Source organism: Acanthochromis polyacanthus, chromosome 8 (assembly GCF_021347895.1).
Source record: "Acanthochromis polyacanthus isolate Apoly-LR-REF ecotype Palm Island chromosome 8, KAUST_Apoly_ChrSc, whole genome shotgun sequence".
In the NCBI taxonomy this organism is placed as follows: Eukaryota; Metazoa; Chordata; class Actinopteri; family Pomacentridae; genus Acanthochromis; species Acanthochromis polyacanthus.
In genome coordinates this window covers 11,559,341-11,581,859 of record NC_067120.1, presented here as the reverse complement: position 1 = coordinate 11,581,859, position 22,519 = coordinate 11,559,341, and the positions used below count along the sequence as shown (strand labels likewise).

General features: G+C 39.4%; 2 protein-coding genes and 1 long non-coding RNA gene across 8 annotated transcripts in view; 1 reads left to right on the top strand and 2 right to left on the bottom strand.

The window, feature by feature from the left end:
* The window catches only part of LOC110948956 (uncharacterized), a 92,235-nt gene that overhangs the window by 65,965 nt on the left and 3,751 nt on the right, over positions 1-22,519 (top strand). For 3 of the 4 annotated variants that reach the window (XR_007943874.1, XR_007943872.1, XR_007943871.1), the window contains one exon: positions 4,073-4,212. The exons of the other annotated variant lie outside the window; for it this stretch is intronic. This is a non-coding gene — a long non-coding RNA (uncharacterized LOC110948956). The remainder of the gene's footprint in view (positions 1-4,072; positions 4,213-22,519) is intronic. 4 annotated transcript variants of the gene reach the window in all.
* Positions 172-11,252, bottom strand: ice2 (interactor of little elongator complex ELL subunit 2). 2 transcript variants are annotated; one of them, XM_022190668.2, is made up of 10 exons: positions 6,314-6,429; positions 5,839-5,998; positions 4,914-5,092; positions 4,058-4,829; positions 3,803-3,969; positions 3,576-3,705; positions 2,251-2,335; positions 2,022-2,072; positions 1,215-1,458; positions 172-606 (listed from the first exon to the last, which is right to left on the bottom strand). In XM_022190668.2, exons 1-10 carry the CDS (start codon positions 6,320-6,322, stop codon positions 457-459), a joined length of 1,947 nt encoding a protein of 648 aa, XP_022046360.2. In that variant the 5' UTR covers positions 6,323-6,429; the 3' UTR covers positions 172-456. The 2 variants fall into 2 exon arrangements, with proteins under 2 accessions (XP_022046360.2, XP_051808374.1); XM_051952414.1 differs by lacking the exons at positions 172-606; positions 1,215-1,458; positions 2,022-2,072; ... (3 more) ...; positions 4,058-4,829; positions 4,914-5,092 and adding exons at positions 7,150-7,284; positions 7,362-7,481; positions 7,568-7,904; positions 8,033-8,134; positions 11,089-11,252 and having other exon boundaries at positions 5,848-5,998.
* roraa (RAR-related orphan receptor A, paralog a) overlaps positions 15,439-22,519 on the bottom strand; it is a 181,515-nt gene continuing 174,434 nt past the window's right edge. For both annotated transcript variants that reach the window (XM_022190684.2, XM_022190693.2), the window contains one exon: positions 15,439-22,187. In XM_022190684.2, the coding sequence (XP_022046376.1) occupies positions 22,023-22,187 (165 nt within the window). In that variant the 3' untranslated portion in view covers positions 15,439-22,022. The remainder of the gene's footprint in view (positions 22,188-22,519) is intronic.

Genomic DNA, 22,519 nt, shown 5'->3' with positions numbered 1-22,519 from the left:
TCATGACTCCACCCTCCTCCACTGCAAGTCACTTGGAAGCTCAAACCAGGCAGATTAAAGATTTAAAGCTCTGTTAAGTTTTCCCACACTAGCTGTTCAAAGTGGTGTCTAATCCTGACTCTGCACATTCCAGATGTTACAAACATCTGCATATTAAAGACACACACCATATTCCCAAATGAACACTCAAACTTTATTGTTGCTCTGGTTTTACAAAACAAAATATTAAAAAATATACAAAACTTCTCCAAGCAAAACATATATTTAAAGAACAGATTCTATACTGTAAAAGTGCTTCAGCATTCACATTTATATGCAAGGAGATACTGTATTTCCGATACGAATCTTGAATATCGTCAGTGGGTTCCTTTCCTGTCCAATACAGGTCCAGCTCTGACTGATCTACTGTGATATGAAATATGGACAACAGAAAATGATCACATGTGATAAGAGACTTTAAATAGACTTCTGAAGTATCTTCTTCATATATCTTTTACGTCTGGCTGTACGTTTTGTTTGGTTGTGCCCTGCATTGCCTTGTGCATTGAAGCTGTTCTTCCGTCGGGCTCCAGGGTGGTAAGACTGCGGTGTCCCATCTTGTGTTGTCTGGTAAGATAGAAAAGGATAAAAAGAAATATATGAATTTCTGAGGCTAAAATCAAGCAGCATCAAAAACTATACACCGAATCACTAGTTTTGTTTTTCATTCTCAGAGGTACAAACATCTGTGGTGTGTGTTGATAGTTGAAATGACCAGTTGATCTTGTTTGATAAAGAGCTCTTTTCCTCTCCTGGTTGACAACTTCAGAGATGTGTTAACATCTTCACTATGTGGAATTTTAGACAGGCATCCGATGAATGTCTCAGAGTCTATTCCAGTGAGCCTTGCTGAGCTGCAGCAGATACTGGAATGCTCTCTATTGTCCCTGATGTTAGTTTTGGGCTTGTGCAGGCAAACTATGCAGAGGTCTAAGGGCTCAGCTTGTCTGATAAGAAAATAGTCTCAACTTTTCCATTGATTATAACTTAGTTGACAGTGTGTCATTTACTGTAGCTTTTGATAATCTCTGAGTGTGTATTTATGCCTAAGAAAGGTGTGGACTTCCCAGACAAGCTTCCAACAACCTTTCATCTCATATCATTGACATCTATTGTATCTGTTCACAGTTCCTTTTATCAACACAGCAACAATGGCAACAAGAATAAACACACACCTTTAGGAAGGGTTTTGGTGGAAAGGTGCAGGGGACCCGGTTGTGTTTCATGTGGAAGTGCAGGACCACCGCTGGATTGACAGGTATCCAGGGCACGAGGCTAGAGGCCGGGGGTTGTGGAACAGAGCCGTGGACCTGCTGCAGGTTGTATGCTGCCCGACTCACTTTTCCTTCAGCTGCTTTAAATATGGTGACAAACGGTTCTCCTGCTTTGTGCACAATCAGGTATTGTCCTTCTTCTAACCTGCAAAACCAAATCAAGTCACTGAGGGTGTGTCTAAGTCAGAAACCACACACTGAAACGTGTTGTAGCACTGCGAGCACTACTCATTCCACGGCTGAATGATGACTGGAATGAAGGTAAAAAGAGCTTCTAGACAGCAGGAGGTGACGAATGTACTGTGTGTTGTTTGAGCAATCGATTGTGTAATTTTCCAACACAAACATGAAGGCAGACTAACGTCACACATTTTTCGCCCACAGCAGTCAGACTGAACTCTGCAAAGATTTCATCATCTTAAACAGTGTGAAGATGGATGTTCTGCAACTAAACAACAGTTGAAGAAACAGACCCAGTCCTTCTGAAAATACTGGATGATTTTACACGTTAAATAAAATGCGTCTGCTACAGAATAAATTAATTTAAACCTAAAACGTTAAAGCAAACACCCTTAACAAAAACATCCCTTCTGCACAAATAATGTCATTGTGAACAATTTTACCACATTTTCAATTGAAGAAAGGAGAAAATCAGCACTAATAATCTACAAACAAAACTAAAGATGATTAATGTTATCAACAGCTTACCCAGTTAGCTTTTTCAGTAGGTGGTGCAGTATATTCAGTGACTTGGAAGGCCTGTGGATGAAAAAGAGACATCACTGAGCTTCATTCTATCTGCTTTGAACACTAAAAGATCTGAATTATTATTGATTAATTGACTGAATCTTAAAATGACAAGCTCTAAATCTTACATAACGTAATCATTCCAGGTTAATCCTAATCATCTGCACACGTCCGCTCTAACAACACTCACTTTAACCCACAGGAGATGTTCTGCATCCAGTCGTCACGCAACCTTTTTCGCCGCACTACTTTTGATGTGTGCGCATTGATGTGAGCTACAGAGTCAGAGAAGGGAGGGTGAAATATACACGGAGAGAACAACAAGAGCGAGTGAGTGCGCACATCAAGGGCTTCACTTCATCATCCACACCGTTCCTAGTAGCTTAGCGCTAGTGCTTACAAAGTAATTAGTCTGTGGTGATTTGCCAGCATTGTTACAAGCTTGAGTGGGCGGTAAGAAAGGCTCGTTGGTCCTCTCTCCTTTCCTGCCTCCCACTCCAGCTGGAAAGACCTGCTTATTTCAACTGTGCCTTCCTTCAATTATGGGATATTTTAGAGCCGGCAGCCACGGCCATAAATACACAACTGGGGAATGCCACATGATAAACCACATGATGAAGGAAGCAAAGAAGGAAGTCTTTATCAGCTGGGATTATTGCATAATGTCATGAACCAGGAGTCATGGTATATTTTGTAATATAGATAAAATATTAACACTTTCTTTGCCTGTTCCTAGACCAGTTTGTCTGTTTTAAACTGAAACATTCTCTTTTTAAAAAAGTCTAGGGTCTCAGTGCCTGATACAGGGTTACCCCCATTCTTTGGCAAAGCTGTAATTAAAGCCATGAAGCTGAATGCAAAGAAAAATTAAACAAGTTTCTTTTACTGTCAGTGTGTATGTTATGTCAACTAAATATACAAACGATCTAGAAACTAACCTCATGGCTCTCTGTTAGACTGAAAAGAAATGCTGAGATGATGATTATACACATTCGCAGACAACACCTACAGAAGTCAATACAGTGGACCTAGTCCAGTAAAAAAAAGCAGTTTCCCTGAATCTTGAGCTACAGGTAACCAGACAATGTACTTTGACAATATGTATTAAGCGAATATAACTGAAGCTCAAAACAATATTCAGCTTAGCTCTGCACATAGCATCTACTCTAATTCCCCACAATCGCATGTGGCTGTAGTCATGGCAACAAAGTAAACTTAACAACTAAACAGTCTGGGCAGGACAGTGAGTCATCTGAAGACTGTTCCATTGGTTTGTGGCAAGATCTGCCTTGTGGCCTCTACTTAACCCAGTAGAGGCAAAGACATGAGAAAAATACTTTTATAAGGCCAATAAATGATACTTTGGCAAATTTTCTGGCACTTGTATTAAAAAATGAAAGGCTAAAGAGCTACTCTGTTATTTTTACATTGAGTGCTATATGAGGAACATTGCTGCCTTGATGTTAACAGAATTTAGAAAGAATAGAACAGCAGAAAACATTAGAAAAGCTTTACCTAAGTGAGACACTGTGCTGGAGTGAAGCAGGCTCTCTGTCCATAGCTGGCACGCCTCACTGCTGGTTAGACACTCAACACCATAACTCAGTTGGTACTCCAGCTTTGGTAAGATAAACACTGGCACAAACTATTGGGAAAGAGCACAATAGACCTCAGTAGTGCTGCTGCATGAAATATGTTAACATATAATATGAAATTCTGAAGGATGGACTGGATTAGGATACCTCGTTTCTGTCGTCGACTTTTGCTGTATAGGTGTAAGAGACGGAGCTGCGCACCATCAGCAGCAGGTCTTGCAGGCTGTAGAGCTTGTAGAAGAGGTTGCCGTCTACTGGAGCCTCGTAATCCTGTTCGTTTTCTGCACTCGATTGCAGCTCTTGTGAAAGTAATTCTGAGTGAGGGGAAACAACACATTGAATGTTTTTCAAGTCATACATGCACAACTTGAATCCTCAAAATGAAAATCTTTTAACACCAACTTTTGTGCTCTGCAGTGTTGTTGCTAATGACCGACGCTTCACAAGGAACAGCACAGGTCTCCGCATCCTCGTTCTGGTTTCTCTCCAAATATGAGGACACACAGGGTTTAACCAGGGATGTTGGATGAGGGTGAACCAAAGATCCCACACATCGGGTAGGTGATTTAAAAGAGCTTTTGGCTGTGTCAGCGGCAGACTTGAACATGGCTGTTTGCATGCGTAGGATCTCACCTAGCTGGTCCCCCGTGACTTTTGACTTTTTGGATTGTGGCCTGCATGTTGCACCTGTATGTGGGGAAGACGAGTCTGAAATTAAGGAGGCTGACTCGGGGGTGGGGTTCACTGGAGGGTCTGCAGTAGGTGTTGATGCTGAAGACCCACAGTCATCAATGACCAGCTTCTCATCGTCTGAGTCTCCTGTGATAATCAGGTCTTCATCAGTTTCCTGGGAAGAGTCCTGGCTCACTGGTTCAGTCTTCTCACTCACAGCTGGTTGAGCAGGTTCAGTTGCAGAACCATGCACACGGCTCACAAAGCTCTTCACCTCCTCTTGTGAACTGCTGTGAGGTTCACTCAACCTTTTAGTCTCATTTGAAAGCTTGTCATTTACAGCTTTTTTACTTTGAACACTTCCATCCTGCTTGTTCTCCAGCTTCTGCGTGGTCACGGTTTTAGTGGTTGCGTTTTCTCCAAACGTCTCCAGGTCAGTGAGGTCAACCTCAAAGTCAAGACCATTGTCTTCAGAGGACACCAAATTTCTTCTGGAGCTCTCCTGAGTTTAGCACAGACAACAAATAACAATAAGACAAGATACACAATATCGAACAAAGACCACATCTTGTGCAGGTCAACATACTGGTGAGAACTGCTGCTCTTTCACGGGAAGCTCTGTCATTACATGGAAGACGTTTCTACTTCCTTCATTATTGATGGAGAGCTTCAAACTCTCCTCGTGGTAGATATGACTCCTCTCTCTCACTGTCATTTCAGTCTTCAGAAGAGGTGAATCTATGTACACAGTCTTCCTCCGACTACCTAGAAATATGACACAAAATAAAGGACTATGTGAAACAGTACCACCATGAGGACACTCAGTATCAGTACAGTGATGTGTCTCAGACTTCTGTTACATTCTGTATTTGTTTTACAAACATTATTTTAAAAAATGCGTCAGAAGCAAAATGAGTATATAGACTGACAGCAATAAACAATTAATCTTATTTTGAATGTCTATAGCTTTCTAATGTAAAAGAGAAACTCAACAAGCATAATATATTGGTCATATTTCAAAAATTTTGTTGAAGCTTTCAAAATCCAAAACCCAAAATCTATTGGAAACAACTGTAGAATTAAACTGTAAACTAATACAAACAAAACCATACTGAAAGTTTATGTTTTTACTAATCTCATTGTACTTTATATCACAAATCTTTTTCTCTCTTTTCTGTTGCTATTATTGTAGACAATTGAACCTAAGATCACTATCAAACATGGCACATCTCTGGTGTATTTAAACGGTAACGAGGTGCATTCCTCAAAACAACATCTAATTTACTACCTTTCATAAATATAATAAAATAGTATGACAAGTTATTTCCTCTTTGCCCTTAGCTAAACCGAAACCCAACACAAGGAGTGGAGAAGACAAAAAACCAACAGATAGACGACAGACATGCATTATTCTTGTTGTATTTGTACCCACTGGAAGCAAATGCTAAACTGGCTCTAATTAGGCTAACTTCCACTATGACAATTTAAATGCTCTCATGATAAAACCATACCTTTCCCTGGGTTTAATTTTACCCAAATAGGCAGTTCCCATTGGTCTGCAAAGTCAGGGCCATTATTGTCAAGCAGTCGGACTAAAGCATCTCGAGTCAGACAGACATGAGGCTCGTAACAGGCACACAGCTTCTCTGCGTTTACATCATTACTGATCGTCTGTAAAGAAAAAGAACAACGCGTCATGCTACATCTACATCTACTGTATTGGTCAATTAATACATTCAGCTACACAACTGTCTAAAAACAAATGGACTTTGACGGTACTCTGTATGATCTGGCATCCTTTCAGAGACACAATAAGCTCTGGTTTTGCTGAGCAAGACATTAACACCCTCTGGTGTCTTTTGTGAAAATTGCAAGAGCTGAAATGGAGTTACAATAGACCTGCGGCTATGAATCCCATTCTAGCAGTAAACCAGCTCTGTGACTTACTTTATTGGAGCAATTAAAAAAAGCGAGACAGTTGCTTACAGCGTGCATGTCCTTAGCTTTTTAGCTGGAGGATTCTCTGATGAAACACTCTGATAATCCGATGCAAGCGTTGTTTCAAAGTACATTACTCCGTGGTTTGTCCTATTCACATTGCCCTGGAGAAATAAATGGTACAAATATGCAAAAAGAGAAAGTTAATCAACACCAAAAGACTGATTCTGCAATTCAAAACCTGAAGTTAAAAGGGTGTATAAAAAAAACTGGACAGTGACACTTCTGAACAACTAAAGTGTAGGAAGTTACAACTCTGTAGGGGTGCAACGGATCAAAAAAAACTCACGGTTCGGATCAGATGACCGTTTTGAGTTGCGGATCGGATCAATTTTCGGATCAGCTGTTAAAATGCTGCGGTGCTAAGCGGTTGTTGAGCAGCCTCCGTCTTGGCTCTTGTCACTGACACATCCAGGTGATGTCGCTTCATATGGGTGGCCATGCTGGATGTATTTCCACTCTCACACGGTTTTCTTGTGCCACAGTACCTACACACCATTATAGTTTTGTCCACCACCTTTATTCCATCATCACTGTATTTTACAGAGAAGCCAAAATGCTCCCATTTTGACTTAAATGACGCAGAAGATTTTTCAAGTTCCTCTGCTCGCCATGACTACCGCTGCACTCAACTAGTGTGGATTAAACATGCGCTCTCCACATGAACACGTACAACTTTTTTTTCCCCATCAACCAATCTGCGGACCAGGTGTGTTCCGAACCCTGGAGAGCGATCCGTACGGTTCACGGATCAACGATGATCCGTTGCACCTCTACAATCCTGCACTTCTCAGACTGGAACAAAACTTCAAAAGGGACATTACCATACTTAGCAGCTGTTTTTCAAAGGTTAGCTTGAGTCCTGGATTGAATGTTCCACCTGTCAAACTGGTCATCTCATGGATCTGGTAGAGCTGAGGAAGCCTCTTCATGCATTCTAAACAGTTCCTGAGGACCTCCTGAAGAACACATGTAATACTTAAAAACACAAACCACACAGAGATGACGAGAGATGCAATGCTTGTAGTATCAGTACCTCTGAATACTGCATTGCTCCTTGAGGTATGAAGTTGTAGTCGTCAGCACAGACTCTGGCCACATCTTGCAGGTACCTCGTGAACTGCATCACTTCATGGTTTACTCGTGCCTGTAAGTTCTGAAATATCAGAGCAGGTTATCAGGAAAATCAATGCAACTAGAATGAGCAGGACTAAATGAACTTTAAGAAACAAATGCAGTTACCTGTGGAAGGTGCGTGGTTTTGTTACTTCTCAAAAAGTCAACATATATCTTTTGCTCATTGCTGGAAAGGCTGGACATACAGGGGAAGGGCAGCCTGGGATCAGGATAAAGAAGAACGCCTTTAGTCTTATTCTCCTTCACTTTTTTGGTATCCTTCCACCCTTTTGTGTTTTCAGCAGCACTGTCTGCACATGGGTCTTCACTATCGCAGGTGTCCCAACAGGACGCTTGGCCACTGACACATCTATTGTCTTTTAACTCTGCAGCTTCTTTGGAAGGAGAGCAGGAGGCTTTTGCAGCCTCAACATCACATTTTATGTCGGCATTCTCTTCAGGACTTGGGAAAGGAGAAAAAAAAAAAAGGGAAAGAAACTTATCAATTCAAAACTTACTAGTCAGTCTTTAAACACAGTGATAAACCACCTTAACTGATGCATTATTTGAAATATCAATTTACCAACATACCTTTGGAGAAAGGCCCACAGTTCTCTGACACTGAGTCCAAGGGAATACTTGTCATAGAGATCTCTGGTAAAGAAAGGTCCTTCAGGGACTGGATCGTCCTCCCTTAAATGAAAAATAGAAAGCAATGGCATTAGAGAGCCCATGTTGTTCACATACAGATCTACAGGACACGCCTTTGGATTGAGACACACGTATATTTAATTTTACATATAAAGAGATCAACCTAACAGTTGTTTTCAAGTTGCTTTTGTGAGGAGGTGTACACTATAAATTATTCTAATTCAGACAGATGTGTAGCTGCACTAAAGTCTGTGTGATGGCACTGAGGTTGACTTTTGACTCCAAAAGTTTACTATAAAAAAACAAAGAAAAGAAAAATGACATTGTAAGATCCAATATTATCTCAGTGTCTTGTTAGGATTAGTAACTCGACGTGACAACGAATGGCCATCTACAGAAAGAGCAAGTCAAAAACACATTTTAGCCACCAATTGGTGTTACCAAAACTAAATACTCAACACTCAATTTTCCAGACAATATCATTTAACTGAAACAATATCACACATTGGTAAAGATTTGGTCAGTATCTTACATGGCACTGTAAGGGATATATTCAGAAAGAAATTTTTAAAAACGAAGAATTTTTTTTTTGCTTTAGAACATCATTTTACACTGGATAAACACCGTCGAGGTTATTCACACTTGTAATTTAAGTGTTAGTGCCACAGTCTGTGTTTTGTTTTTAGCCACTTATACTGGGCTATTTTTGATCAACTAAATGATAAGAACCCTGACAACTGAATTTCCCTTCGGGGATGAATAAAGTGATTCTGATTCTAAATCAGTAACCAATATCGTTTCATGTATGACAAAAACTTAACTACAATGAAAACCTGTGGAAAGCTGAATGAAGGTTGCATTACATCTTTGTGCTTAGTTTTTAAATGTTTGACTTTTTTTTTTTTTTAAATCACTAACAGTATCTCGTCAAGTATGTTAACTAGCCCCGCTTCAATGTATTAGTTGCTACTTCTGTTGTTCCTGGTGCTGTTGGTCCTAGCATTTTTGGGTTCATTATCCAACTCAGTCGAGTGTGATAATTTTTGATATGCATTACTTTTATTATATTTTGATTCTACCAAGATTTTCTATTGATGATGGGAGATTTGGACAGTCTTCTCCAGAACATCCCAAAGATTCTCAGTAAGGCTGAGGTCTGGACTCTGTGGAGGTCAATCCTTGCCTGAAAATGACGTCTCATGCTTCCTGATCCACACATTCTCAATGTGAGCCCCATGAATCCTGGCATCGTCATCTTGGAACATAACCATGCCATCATCCCATCCTAACCCCCAAAGGCTTGCAGGCACTAGCCATGATGAGTGCATCACTTCATTTGCCTCTCATCACTTTGGAACAGGATAAATCTGGACTCATCAGACCACATGACCTTCTTTCACTACTCCAGAGTCCAATCTTTCTACCACCTAGCAAACTGAAGCCGTCTTTTCTGATTAGCCTCACTGCTTACTGGTTTTCTTAGGCTGTTTAGTCCCAGTCCTTTGAGCTCCCTTTGCATTGTGGGTTTGGAAATACTTATTTTTACTAGCCCTGAGTTCTACTGTTGATTTCTTACGATCATCTAAGAGTTTTTTTCAACCACATTTGTTCCTTGTAGTTGATGGTTCACCACTATCCTTCAGGTTTTAGTAATGCGCTGGACAGTTCTCAACACGATTTTAGTAGTTTCAGAAATCTCCTTAGTTCTTTTCTTTGGTTGATGCAGGTCAATAATTTGATCCTTCTGAGACAGATTAGCATCCTTTCCACAAGGAAGAATGTCTTCAGGCATGGTTGTTTAAGAAATGAGAAGCTCCTCACTGCATCAGCTAGGGTTAAATATGGTTTTGTCATCACTGCAGTAATTATCCAATGGAATACTCTTAGCTATTTGCTTAATTAAATCCAAGTTGTGACTTTTTCTTTGGACAGGCAGTGTATTTTTTCCTTCAAAAGAATATGATTTTAATTTCTTTTTTATTCTTTGTTAGAGCCCTATTTTTTACACGCTCTATATTTGGATTTTATGGCTTATGCACTTCATAAAGATTTTTAATTGACATTTTAGTGCCTTTTAGTTATTCTAACTACTTGGTATTTTGTATAAAATATTAATTTACCTCTATTTTAAGTAATGTTAGTGTGAAACTTATCTCTCACTTAGATATGATGAGTCGTTTAACTCTTTTAAACTCTAAATAAACGAACCTCCCACAACCTAGCGGACTCGCAGTAACCTAAACAGAGACGCCATGCTGACATTTCTCACAGCGCTACACAACATTAAAGTTATCTACAATGCATACAACTTCCTGTTTCAGCCTTCAACGGGTAGACAATAAAAAGTCAGCATGCCGTTGTGATTCGGGATGTTTTTGAGTTTAGTCTGGCTCACATACAAACATTCCAGTTTTTACTTAATGTAAAACTGACTTGGAAAAAAAAGTCTCGGTGCTCAAGTATAATCCGTTTGCTGTCACTTACCAAAAACGAGGAGAATGTCCAATGTCTGTTAAAATCGAAATTCATGGTTTCCAACACTGACAGCAACGTTATTTCTACCTATTTCGAGCATAATATTTCGACGGCTTAGCTATATTGATACGAGAACAAGTATGAAGTAAAGCTGTCTTTTAATATTGTTGTCTGTGCTAAACTTACATTTTCTTACATTTCCGTTAACACCCCGTCTCATTGACGCAACTTGACTGCTAGCTAGCTACGGTTGAGTTAGCCTGAAGGAGCCTCGTCTGGTTTTAACAGGGTTCGACTGAAAATATAACAGCAAAGGTGACCTACTATACAGAAGGTACTTAATATGAATCTCTGTCCGGTTAAAATTAACTGTTGCTATACAAGTAGTTACCGTTGTGTTAGTGTAGCAACAACACAGTTGAGTGAGCGCAAGTTGTTTGCTAACATTAGCTAGCTCAAACTTAATGCAGCGAGGTTATACTTAAGTGGGAGCTGAAGTTTAAAAACGTAATGTTACTTACCACACCAGCTCCATTCTTGTCATTTGTTAGCGGTCCGTAGGGATGACAGCACTGATGTTACCGGCTACATGGTTGTTTATAACAGCTACCATGTGTGTTACTTAGCAAACAAACGTTGGTCCTTCGACATTCTTCGTCTGGTGAAATTATGCAGACTTTAAAGCGCTTTGCGCACATTGCTGCCCGCTTGTGGAGGTTAAGTATAATCGATCCTATTGTGTATTTGGTCCATAAATAACAATCCTCTTTTGCAGTTTTGGCTTCATGATCTGTAAGCATTACTCTGCCAGTCCATAAGATCCTCCCTTGAAAAAGAAGTTAGATATATCATCATGTGTTCCCATCAGCAGCACCTGAATCTCCACCCCACAACATATTTTCTCATTGCATGTCTGTTTAAAATAATTCTCTTTACTCAATAAACATGGAAGACTCTTATCTAAGGGGTGCGGTAGCTGAAGGATGCTTATTCTAGTCCAGGGAACCTTAGCTGCCCATTTCTGCTGCAGCTATTCTCTTCCCTCATGTACTCAAACCTAATTAAGACCACAGTTTGCAGCTCTGTCTCTAAAATTAAAGTAATCCCATATACTGTCCTCAGTTGCACTCTGAAGGGCTGTAATATCAGACTAAATCTGGTGATGTGAATCCCAGCTCCATTGGAGACACTTACAGGCAGACCTACTCAGGGGCGGATCCAGATTAATTTTAATGGGGGGCAAAGGGGGGTAACAACAAATATTTTGGGGGGGCCACCGAAAAGTTGTAAGAAAAAAATGAAAGCTGCAGCCGACCTCTCACTTTACAAAGTATTTTTCATGGTGTTTTTTTTTTGGGGGGGGCTCTTTAACCCAAGAGGAAAGCTGTATATGACCTTTTCATTTTGGACTGTCAACATTCAAATTATGATGAACTTGTTTCCTTGTTTATGTGAATTACAACATCGTTAGCTGCAGCATCTGCCTTTTATGTAAAACTAGCAAGCTCAACGACAGTATCCTGAGGGCAATTAAGTGACAAATATTGTGCAAGAACAGCACTGTATACAACCCTGTCAATTTCCACTTCTTAGAATATTTACAGACAATTGTCACAGCTAAAATAAGAAATAATATTCTGTACTTTTAGCAACTTGTTTTCAGTTGTATACCAGAAACATCATAGGGTTCTGTATACTAATGAGTCTCAAACAAACTGAGTACTACCAATACACAGTGAACAACAACAATCTGTATCCTTGATCTGTGGTAAAATAATCTGAAATGTTCGGTACAGTAATGTAAATTTTAAAATACAGTAAGCACTCTATACATTTAACAATAACCCTGAGAACAATAATAAACAGTAGCAATATTCCATATTAAGTCATTTAATAGTGCACAACTCAGCAAACATCATAGTGTTCTGCATAGAAATCACAAAAAGCTGCTCTCAGTAATCTCAGATGTTCTTGTGTTGCAGGTACATGATCCAGATGTGGCCATAGAACAGGCTGGTGGGCTAGAAAGTGGCTAGCAGTGGCGCACGCCACTTTCTAGCCCTGTTTTGTGTGTATGCAAGCTTTATAAATGACGCCCCTGCTCTTCTAGTCGTCTTCCTTCTAGTCGAGACTCGAAGAACTCATGGAGACTCGAAAAACTCGTCGGGCGGGGGAAGGTGTGGTGGGTGGTGGGGGAGTAGAGGGGGGCAGTGGGGGGAGGCCACCACCCACCTCCCCAGCCACTCTCTGCCCTTACTCCACCTATGTGGTCACTTGGAAACTACGATGTCAAAGGGACGACCAAATTATATTTTTTTGTCTGGTCTGTAGCTCAGCAAGTTGAGGATATACCTATGGAGCTGCAGGTTGCCGGTTCAAGACCAGGCCTTTCTTAAATTTTTTTGAAGAACTTAAAGACAAAGAAAGAAAGAAAGATACTAGTGGTAGGTCTTGAACCTGCTACCTTCTGCTTGGTAATCTCTCTTCTTACCCCCTGAGCTACTTGCTCAGATCCAAAAAGGGAGATAGTACGCATACGCGTAGACATGGCGGAGTTTTATCACAGCGCCACCCAGCTGCCTGGCATGCATATCCAATCGAATTCCACACACTATAGAGTCACCGTATATATGCAGATTTCCTTCAAAACCGCTCGTCTAAACGTGAAATGACAAGACGCCACTTTTGCGTTTTCTGTTAAGATGGTCCTCGTATAAACGTAGCCTTACTTTAAAGTTGAAGCAGAAAGTTAACAAAGAAAGTTGAAAACCACCTTCTGATACCTGAAATCTCTGAGTTTTCACACAAAGAATGCCTGAACATGTCAAACTGGTTCCATAGTAGAACCTTCACTGTAAAAACGTCATAGTATGGTATGTTGTTCAAAAAACATTACGATCAGCTGTGTAGGGTCACCGAGGAGCAACACAAAAACAAGACAAACACTGGTTTCCAGGGGGTTAGGAGGCTGTTTATTTGAAAGAATAAATTTACAACAACACAACATGTGAGCAGAAAAATCACAAAGTCTGTCTTTAGTTCAGCTGAAAATATTAGTTTTTGTCTTTTTTATTGACCAAACTTTTCAGGAAGTAGATGAAGAATAATTTAAGCTCTCATGTAGAAGTCCAGGCTCCAGCACCCCCCGCGACCCTAGTGAGGATAAAGCGGTGTATAGAGAATGGATGGATGGATGGGTGTAGAAGTCCAACTTATTTTGGATCCTTACGGAGAGTTTAGTCTTAGAGTTTCGAAAGCTGTTGAGTTTTTAGAGTCACATGGATTGTTTTAACATTTAATAGAGAGTTTAGTGTCTGATTCAGTGAATGGATAATTTAAGTTATGAAGATATGTTTTGTTTTTGCTTCAGCACTTTTTATTGTTGAGTATACTGATGTGGTCAACTTGAAGCTGTTGAGTGTGTGCATTAGAATCCTCCAAGACAAATGTTACAAAGTGGTTGCTGGAGTTATTTCAATTATGCATATATTTATGGAAAATACTGAAATGTGTTGTGCACATGCAGTCACAGAACTTTCATCTATATTTTACATGAAGAACCATTTTCAATACTGCCTGTCCTTGCTCTGTTTTTTTTCCAGATTTTTTTAAGTTCAATGTTTTTTTAATTATCCCTCAATGTTATCTCTATAAGGTTTTAACAGGCAAAATTCTTTTAAATTACACCAAAATGCAGGAAATAGGATCAATAATTTTAAAAATGTTCTTTGATGACGGGTCACCATTTTCTCTGAATCATCATCAATGTGTTTAGGCTTATGTCACCCAAAGTTAAGGTAAATCTGATCAACCTGCTGACAATAGTACATCAAAGTGTAAAAAAAATGTGTATTTCCTGATACCACAAGGTGGAGCTGTGACTGTGAATGTATATAACCACATGGATGTTGTTGGGGCGGGACTCTAATCGTACACCTAAAATTTCAAGCAGATTGAAGCATATTCAGGCGAGTTAGACAACACTTCCTGTTTGATGGAAAGATCCATATTTTTGGGAGTTGCCATGGCCACGCTCTTTGACTTTTGCCTAACATTTTGATAACTTTTCATCAGGAAGGGCTGTTGCATGTACTGGCCAACTTTGACGTCTCTCTGACTGAACCCCGATGAGTTATTAATCAGAAAATTTTTTACAGTTAATTCAAGATGGCCGACTTCCTGTTGGGATTAGGGCGTGACCATGATTGACTTTTTCATGTGTCCTGATGTGCTACATATGCCCCCCAAATATTGTGGCTGTATTTGAAATGTCGTGGCAGTTGGCCTAATGACCACTTTTTCAATTTTACAGAGGGCGCTATGGAGCCATTTTGCCACACGTGTGTGACTCCCATAAAATATCAAATTTTTCGCCAGTCCTTATGTGCATGCAAAGTTTGACGTGTTTTTGGGTATGCCGCCAAAGTGGAGTTTGAAAAGAGTGAGGAGGAAGAAAAAGAAACCCTAGGGTTTCAATGGGGTCCTTCGACACCGTCAGTGCCTTGGGACTGTCGGTGCTCGGACCCTAATAATTTGTCTGAGATATATATGTATATTAGACTGGTATTTTGTCCTTTTTTTTGGCAAAGAATTCCAAATTATTAGCTTTCTTTTGATTTTCATTGGCAGTTGTAGATGTTTACACCCAAGTGTTGACCTAGTTTTCATCCTCTGTTCAAACATAGACATTTCTAGCAAAGTGATGCCACCAAGTCTGATTAAATGTTGTAGCACTAATTAGGACACTTAGCCCTGATTAAGTTTTTTGCTGGTGAAAAATGTACTATTTGTTTCCTTTTTTGCGAAATATCGAGTGAGCCAAAGAGAGAAAGAGAACACAAAGAGACAGATAATCAATCAGGAAAAGAAAGCCCATTACAAGCGGTAAATTTTATTATGGGATAACAGCACATAAAGCACATCTAAAATCGATGTGTCCAATGCACTTTTAATAAAGGTAATATTAAAGGTACAGTTTCTAAGTACAATATAACAACATTCATATTAGAATGAAAAGTATTTAAAAGACAACATTAAATTTCTTATTTTTCTTTACAGCTGTATTTACAAAATGAATCAAAATACTTATTTTCATATTTAAGAATCAGACAAGAAGGAGCAAAACTACGTTTGTGAATAGACTACCTGCTAAAGAGAGTTCAAAAGAGCTGGATAAAAAGGTACATGATCATCTGTCCCCATTTAACATCAGTAGCAAACGTGTGACTTAGAAATTTGTGACAACCACACACTAGTTTCGGCTTTCCCATAATTTGTACTGCTTTTTGCATGGAAAAGGAATCCACCCCTGCTCCACCCACCTTTCATGTTAAGTTACCCCAACAGACCGAGGGCACATTGAACACAGAACATTAAGGAAATCCAGATGTGTTGTATGCCTGTTTTACAAACACATACAAATACTTAATATACAATGCATTAGTAAATTTTCTGTTCTCAGTGAAATAAAAAAAGTCGATACAACACAAACAGAAAATGACAAAATCTGGATTTTCTGTTTGCTTTCGCTCAATCGGAAAAGAAAAATGTGCAGGTGAACGCTTCCGTCATCTTATCCACGAGCATTTATTGACCATTTGAGATCAACATGAAACAAACAAATGAAACAAGGTGAGGGGTGACATGTACACTCTAAACGGACCATCTATACATTGAAACCCTTCAACATAGCGCATCAACCCACGTGAAAAATGATTAACAACACATGAAGAAAGAATCTGAAAAAACATTTTTTTTTAAGCAATGTGAGAGTGAGAATTCATCCTCATGTACAAAATACATTGTCACTTCAGTACACGTCTGGAAAACCACAAAAAAAAGACAATCAAAACCATGTATGCATTTTGTTACACCGAGAGGCACTCAGTGTGATACGTTGTGTATTATTGCAAGCATATTCTTACTGATATTTGCTACAGAGTAGAGAGAAAAAGGTCAACTTTGTCTTCAAATGGCAATCCTTTCATGTACATTTTTTAACACTTCATGTGGTGCAAAAGGTTTATGCCACTGGTCTGAAGAAACCACTGCTTCAGGATCGTCTAAAATGGGGAATAACAAAAGCATACCGAGGCTCTGTGTAATGAAATCCAAGCACCACTTCCCTGCATCAGGTGAAGAATAATGCAGACACAGGAGGTAAATAGTTAGCATCTTAAAACCTGACAAACTATAGCCTCAGTGAGTGGTTTTTGTTTACAATCAGACAAAGAAAAAACACAATACTGCTGTTTCAGTTCCAATATTATAATTTTTCCACAAACCAGAAAAGCAACCTTAAATAGCTTGTTAATTAGCAGATACTAGCTTTGCTATAAGTCAGAAGGAAATAAGTGCCTTAGTCCCAGGACTAGCACACTGATACAGGTGCCGGCTGGGTAATTTTACCACTATCATTTTCATTATCATTATTATTTATTGAGTCCTAATATCAATAATACATTAATATGCAATGAAATGAAGGAACTAATAGGGCGGCCAGGCTTAGGAATCAATACTTGGTTCACAAAATTAACTTACCTAGCACCACACATCAGGGCAACACAAAAAAAATGTCAGCACACCCTATCTCTATCAAACTAATCCTAAAGAAGGGAAGCAAAGTAGAAACATTTTTTTTATCGTACAATAGGATGTAATTGATAAACAGATAAATATTTTCACTGGGAAGGCCTTAGTAGCAGTATTTTCCTCTTACCTATACAGACAGAAGTTACAAAGCTACCTTTATACATGTGATCAATAATAATATTAAATATGGTGAATAAACAGCTGAGAATGAGGGAGAGAGAGTGAGAAAATAAGATATACAGCATACAGGCCATGTCAAGTTCTTAGTTCTCCACCTGGGAACAGAACCGGTCAAATATACAGATGAAACATAAAAACGTCCACAAAATCAACACAAAAAATAAAACAAAAACCAAATAGTGATAAATAAGAGGTGTATTTACATGCAGATGTTCAAAGACTATTATGCACAAAAGAATGAAAAATAATACACAGACATATATTATTGCTTGACATTCGATTATGGCTAAAAGTTGCTTTTTCATTTTTTTTTTTTAAAACTATATTCTTAAATGTAATTTTAATCATAAATTCTTATCACCTGTGCTTTGGAAAATGAGTTCTTGTTAAACATGTGATGACTGACTCGTAATTATGGGCAACACACTGGCAACTTCTAAGCGTGACATAACACTGATCCTCACAATTTGCGGTCAAGGAGACTCATTTTCACAATTTACAGTCCAGAATCGATTTCAGTTCATTTCAGCTCAAGCTGCAGCCGCATTCTGGCCGAACTGATAACAAAGCGCGTTTCCACTGTGAGCCCGGCCGCTGTTGCCTCACAGCGTTTCCTGCAGACCGATGAATTGTCGAAGGCATTATGTCATGCTTTTAAAACCTACACCTATTATGGATGGATCAAGCTCAGCATTTCCAAAACCTTTTTTTTTTTCTTCTTCTTCTTCTTTTAAAAAGTCCAAAATAAAAAAAAATCAAAACCTCCTCGTCCACATAACCCTGTTCCTCTGAAATTATTAAAGCCTTGTCTGGGGTTTATTTTATTCACACACTGTGAGAACAAACACATACACGCACACGCACACACACACACACTATTGCTTTTTACAAACAGACAACAGAGCAGAGACAGAAGGACCGGCACATTTTACTGTATACTATACACTGATTGAATAGCACACGTAGCATCGATCCCTTACTTAAACAGGGATCTGTCAAATACAGGACATCACTTTTCAGGCCTTTGTGAAGGCAAAGTATATAGTTAGACACAAGTTTCCATGTGTTTGGTGACCACTTTCTGCTATCCTGTCACTATTGCAACCATACTAGTACATAAGAGGATGAAAAATAGAGTGATGGGGCTTTATTACTTTTTGTTATAGACTGAGAGTAAACATTGTAAATTGGAGTCAGCTGTATGAATAAAGTCAATTCAAAAAGGATGATGACTGCACTGCAGAGACCCGTAATTATAACACAAGGCATATTGCTTGTTATATATCGTAGAACACATTACAAGCCACTCGACTATTTCGACTTGAATGAAAACACATTTTCACCTTTATGAGAAAAGAACCCTTTTGGTGGTAGACCTTAGCTGACCATATTTGACAAAATACTGACTTGCTCGTGTGACCATCAAGTAATATTACAACATCCTAAGAAAGCAAATAATAATTTTCAAGAAACAAAAACAAAAATTTGCAAGTAATTAACAGGAAATTAGCCAAATATCCATTTCTTCATTGTTTTCTGAACAGTAAGTGCTGCTCTACGTGTTCAGTGTGCGATGCCAAAAAGTTCAGCCAAGCTCCTCTCATCAATTGAGTGCTTTCGAGAGATTTTTCAAGATCTCGCAAATTCACAAAAGAGCTAATCAAATGCTCTGCAACTCCAGAGGAAAGCGAGCTGCTTCTTCGGTCTACCCGTTACCTCCCTGAGCGTTCACACCTCATCCTCTTCGCTGCTCTTGCCGGGCCGCTGGGCCTCTCAACCTGGATTGTCTAGCAGTGTTCCAGACTGGGTTTCTTTTGCTTTGAGACTGAGGTTTACTTGTCGTAGAGGGCTTGTGCATATCCAAATAGCATTGGATCAGAACAGAGATTATTACTCAGGTACAGCATATCTACTACAACCCAAACACAACAGATTTAGTATTGCATAAGAATATTTGGTTTTCTAACAAAGAGGGTTATCATTTGTAAAGACCCTGATGACACCATTTTGAAACCAAAACTGATTTTCGTGTGACAGAAATATGCCGCGTGCTGAAAAACTGCAGTTCGTAAAAGTGATGGGGTTTGTCTTTTTTTTTAACAAATGAGATTTTTTTTTTTTTAACTTGACTTGGCTGGAGGCCCCTTATGGACGTTGGTAATGTGTAAAATTCAGAACAACTCAGTGATGAATTTTCAAATCTTAATTTCAACCACTTCCCATGGAACATCCCTGAACAAAAAAAAAAAAAAACTAAACTAAAACCTAATGAATAAAAACAAATGTCCTCTCAAACAGAAAGCACAAAAGAAACTCTTCCCTGAGGGGTGACAGCGCAAGGCATTAACGCCTTGCGCAAATTGCACGGCAGAGGAATGATAGTGTGCAAACAGAAAAACAAAAGACGAACAACTGGATTCTATGTTACAGTTGGTGACAGATGTGTTAACATGCTTTGTTGGGTTTCTAAAGGGATAACATTTTTTCTTTTTTTGCTCTTTTTTTTTTCTCCAAAGATATTTCTAGAAGCCGCTACTGAGATTGCTGGAATGTCTTAGGAATCCATTCTACATTTATAGACGAGTAGACTGGAAAGCGGAAGCAACGACTACTGTTTGGCACATCCAGGGTTTTTTCTACCACTTTACTACCACACTGACAAGAAAGACACACTCAACAAAACAGAAGCACAACAACAAAGCATTCTGAAAATAGCACTTGTCCTACCATTTTTATGTTTCTCCCCTAATCGTACAAACAACAGCTAGTCTAATTATTGCAGGAATATAGTTAAGTGCTACCTGACATCTTTTTCTCTCCCTCGTTCTCTTTCATGAGTTTATTAACCAAAACGAGTTACAAAAATAGAAGCTTTACTACCAGACAAGGCTTTGAATATTCACTTTCCCTTCGCTGTTTTCTTCTGTGTCCAGTTAACGGCGTTTGCTGGGCCGAGGCTGCGGTGAGAAGGCAGAGAAAGTCACTCTTAAACGACGGAAAACGCTTCGACAGAGGCTCGTAAATGTGCTTTTAGGTTAGACCCTGGAGCTCCGTCATTGACTCGCTTGTTGTATCTTTATCTTCCACTAGATGGAACAGTTGGCTTGCAGTCTGTGTGCGGTTTTCCGGTCCGACCACATGGCTATTCAGTGTTTGCTTTGTAAGACCTGGATGCTTCATTTTGTACGTTCTCTTGAAATCTTTAAGTGCAGATTTTCACATTAAAATGAAACATTTAAAAAAATATGATTAAGGGTATGAAAGTATTGCAATGTTCCATGATAGTATACCTCAGATTTCTTGTGTTGTAAAAAAAAATGTTCAAACGCATGCTGTGACATCCAGGTGTGTTCAAAACAAAGCGACATCACTACAGGGTTTGTTTGCTGTTACTTTGTGCGTGCGTACTCGCTAAGAGGAGCATCAGAGCTACATTTTGACAGGTGTCGCACTGCCGGCAGTTGTTGAGGAAATAAGGTGGTGGAGTGTCTTTAATTTGCCTTCTCATCCACGCCTCTTTGTTCAGCAGCCAAGCCAGCCCTCCTAACAGACATCCCGAACACTTCCAGACCAGTATCATCTGCAGCTCCCAGGACTACCCTCTGTGACCATGATTCAACTTGTATTTCTTGTGCACATGCAACACATCACTAGGTAAATATACAAGTCTTAAATTAAAGAAACGTGTAAATAAAAGTGCCTTATCAATTCAACAATTAAGAATGGTCTAACTACTAATATCATACATGTTATTTAAAATAGATTCTATAAACATTACTTTTTTCTGTATAGTAAGTACTTATGACCATATACCCTGTAGTACATTATAAAACAGGTGGAATGGACCCTTTTCATTGTGTTGGTGCCCTGTGCTTCTCCAGGGCACCTGTCCAGAGAAGGATTAATAGCAGATGGCCTTACATGATTTCACTATGCAACAATGGTGGATGGAGTCTTTGACAGCTAAAATCATTGCGTTTTCATTAGAATTACCAGAATTCTAGGTTTCTTTTTTTTTCTCTTTTGAACGATTGTCCGTAGAGAGGTGCCGATTGCATCACCATGCCAATGGAACCTCCCTCAAAGTTGCTGTGAGTTTTCATTCCAAGCACTGTGTCCAGAAGATACGACTGAAAACAAGAGAAAAATGGCTGAACTTGACCTAAATGTGCGCATTTACCAGTTATTTATTTCAATTTGGGGCGACGGTGTATTAAAAGAAAAACACCGAAACGGTTGTGGGAGTGTAATCTGGAAAATAATACCGATTTATTTTAGGATTATTCTTGTCTCACACTGATTGTTTATATGGTTTTAAGTCAGATGCACAGAGAAATCAGGATACTGGTGAAAACGAATCAAGTGAATAATGAGTTTAATGTTGTTTTTTAAAAAAAAAAAAAAAGCGCATAAGAGGGTCAAGTTCAACCAAACAGAAATGATTTGTTCCTATCTCCTCTTCATGTCCCGTGGGGTGTCGGGTCCCACATGTCTTCCAAAGAGAACTAAATTCAATATAGTAAACCTTGACAATCAACTCCCTAAGCCCTCCCCTCCAATGTAAAAGAAGAAGTTGAACAGCGTGCCATCTGTCCGCTCTGGTTTGTGCAGGGCACCAGTAAAGTGTCTCAGATTCCTCCTCCACATTCCCCTACGGTGGGCACACTGGCACCTGGCGGGGCTGCTACCCGTCAACGGGCATGGACTGCTCAAAGTCTGATCCAAACAGCTCCTTGTATAAGGGGGGGAAGTGGGCACGCACAATGTCTGGGTATATTGCTTTGAAAGCTGTAAGCTTCTCTGTATGCCTACTGCACAGCGCTCGCAGTGTCGACACTTTGCATATCAACTGTGGAGAGAGAGGAGACAGGCTGTTTAGATTCACAGGGAGGCAAGGACATGGAGCAATGGTAGTGAAAAACATTCCTCCCTACAGTGTATTCCGTCTCACACAGGGGCAAACAGACTTGTAAATATTGAGACAAGCACTCAGGCACGAGGAAAAGTTGACACTTTATATTAAGGAGCGGGTGCAATTGATAAATTGCCACTTCTCTGCTGATAAAAAGGCATTTCATGTCGCATTATAAATGTTTACCCTGAAATCTCTGTTCATTTAATCTAATACAATAAAAATGGTTTATGGCCTGTGGATAAAGATCCTAAACAGTGGGAGATTAC

Bases quoted from the DNA above. Each gene is read 5' to 3' on its own strand.
- ice2 (XM_022190668.2), bottom strand. The intron at 4,830-4,913 runs GTATGTTGACCT...TGCTAAACTCAG, and splicing joins AAGAGCAGCAGTTCTCACCA to GAGAGCTCCAGAAGAAATTT. The intron at 2,073-2,250 runs GTGAGTGTTGTT...TTTCATCCACAG, and splicing joins AACATCTCCTGTGGGTTAAA to GCCTTCCAAGTCACTGAATA.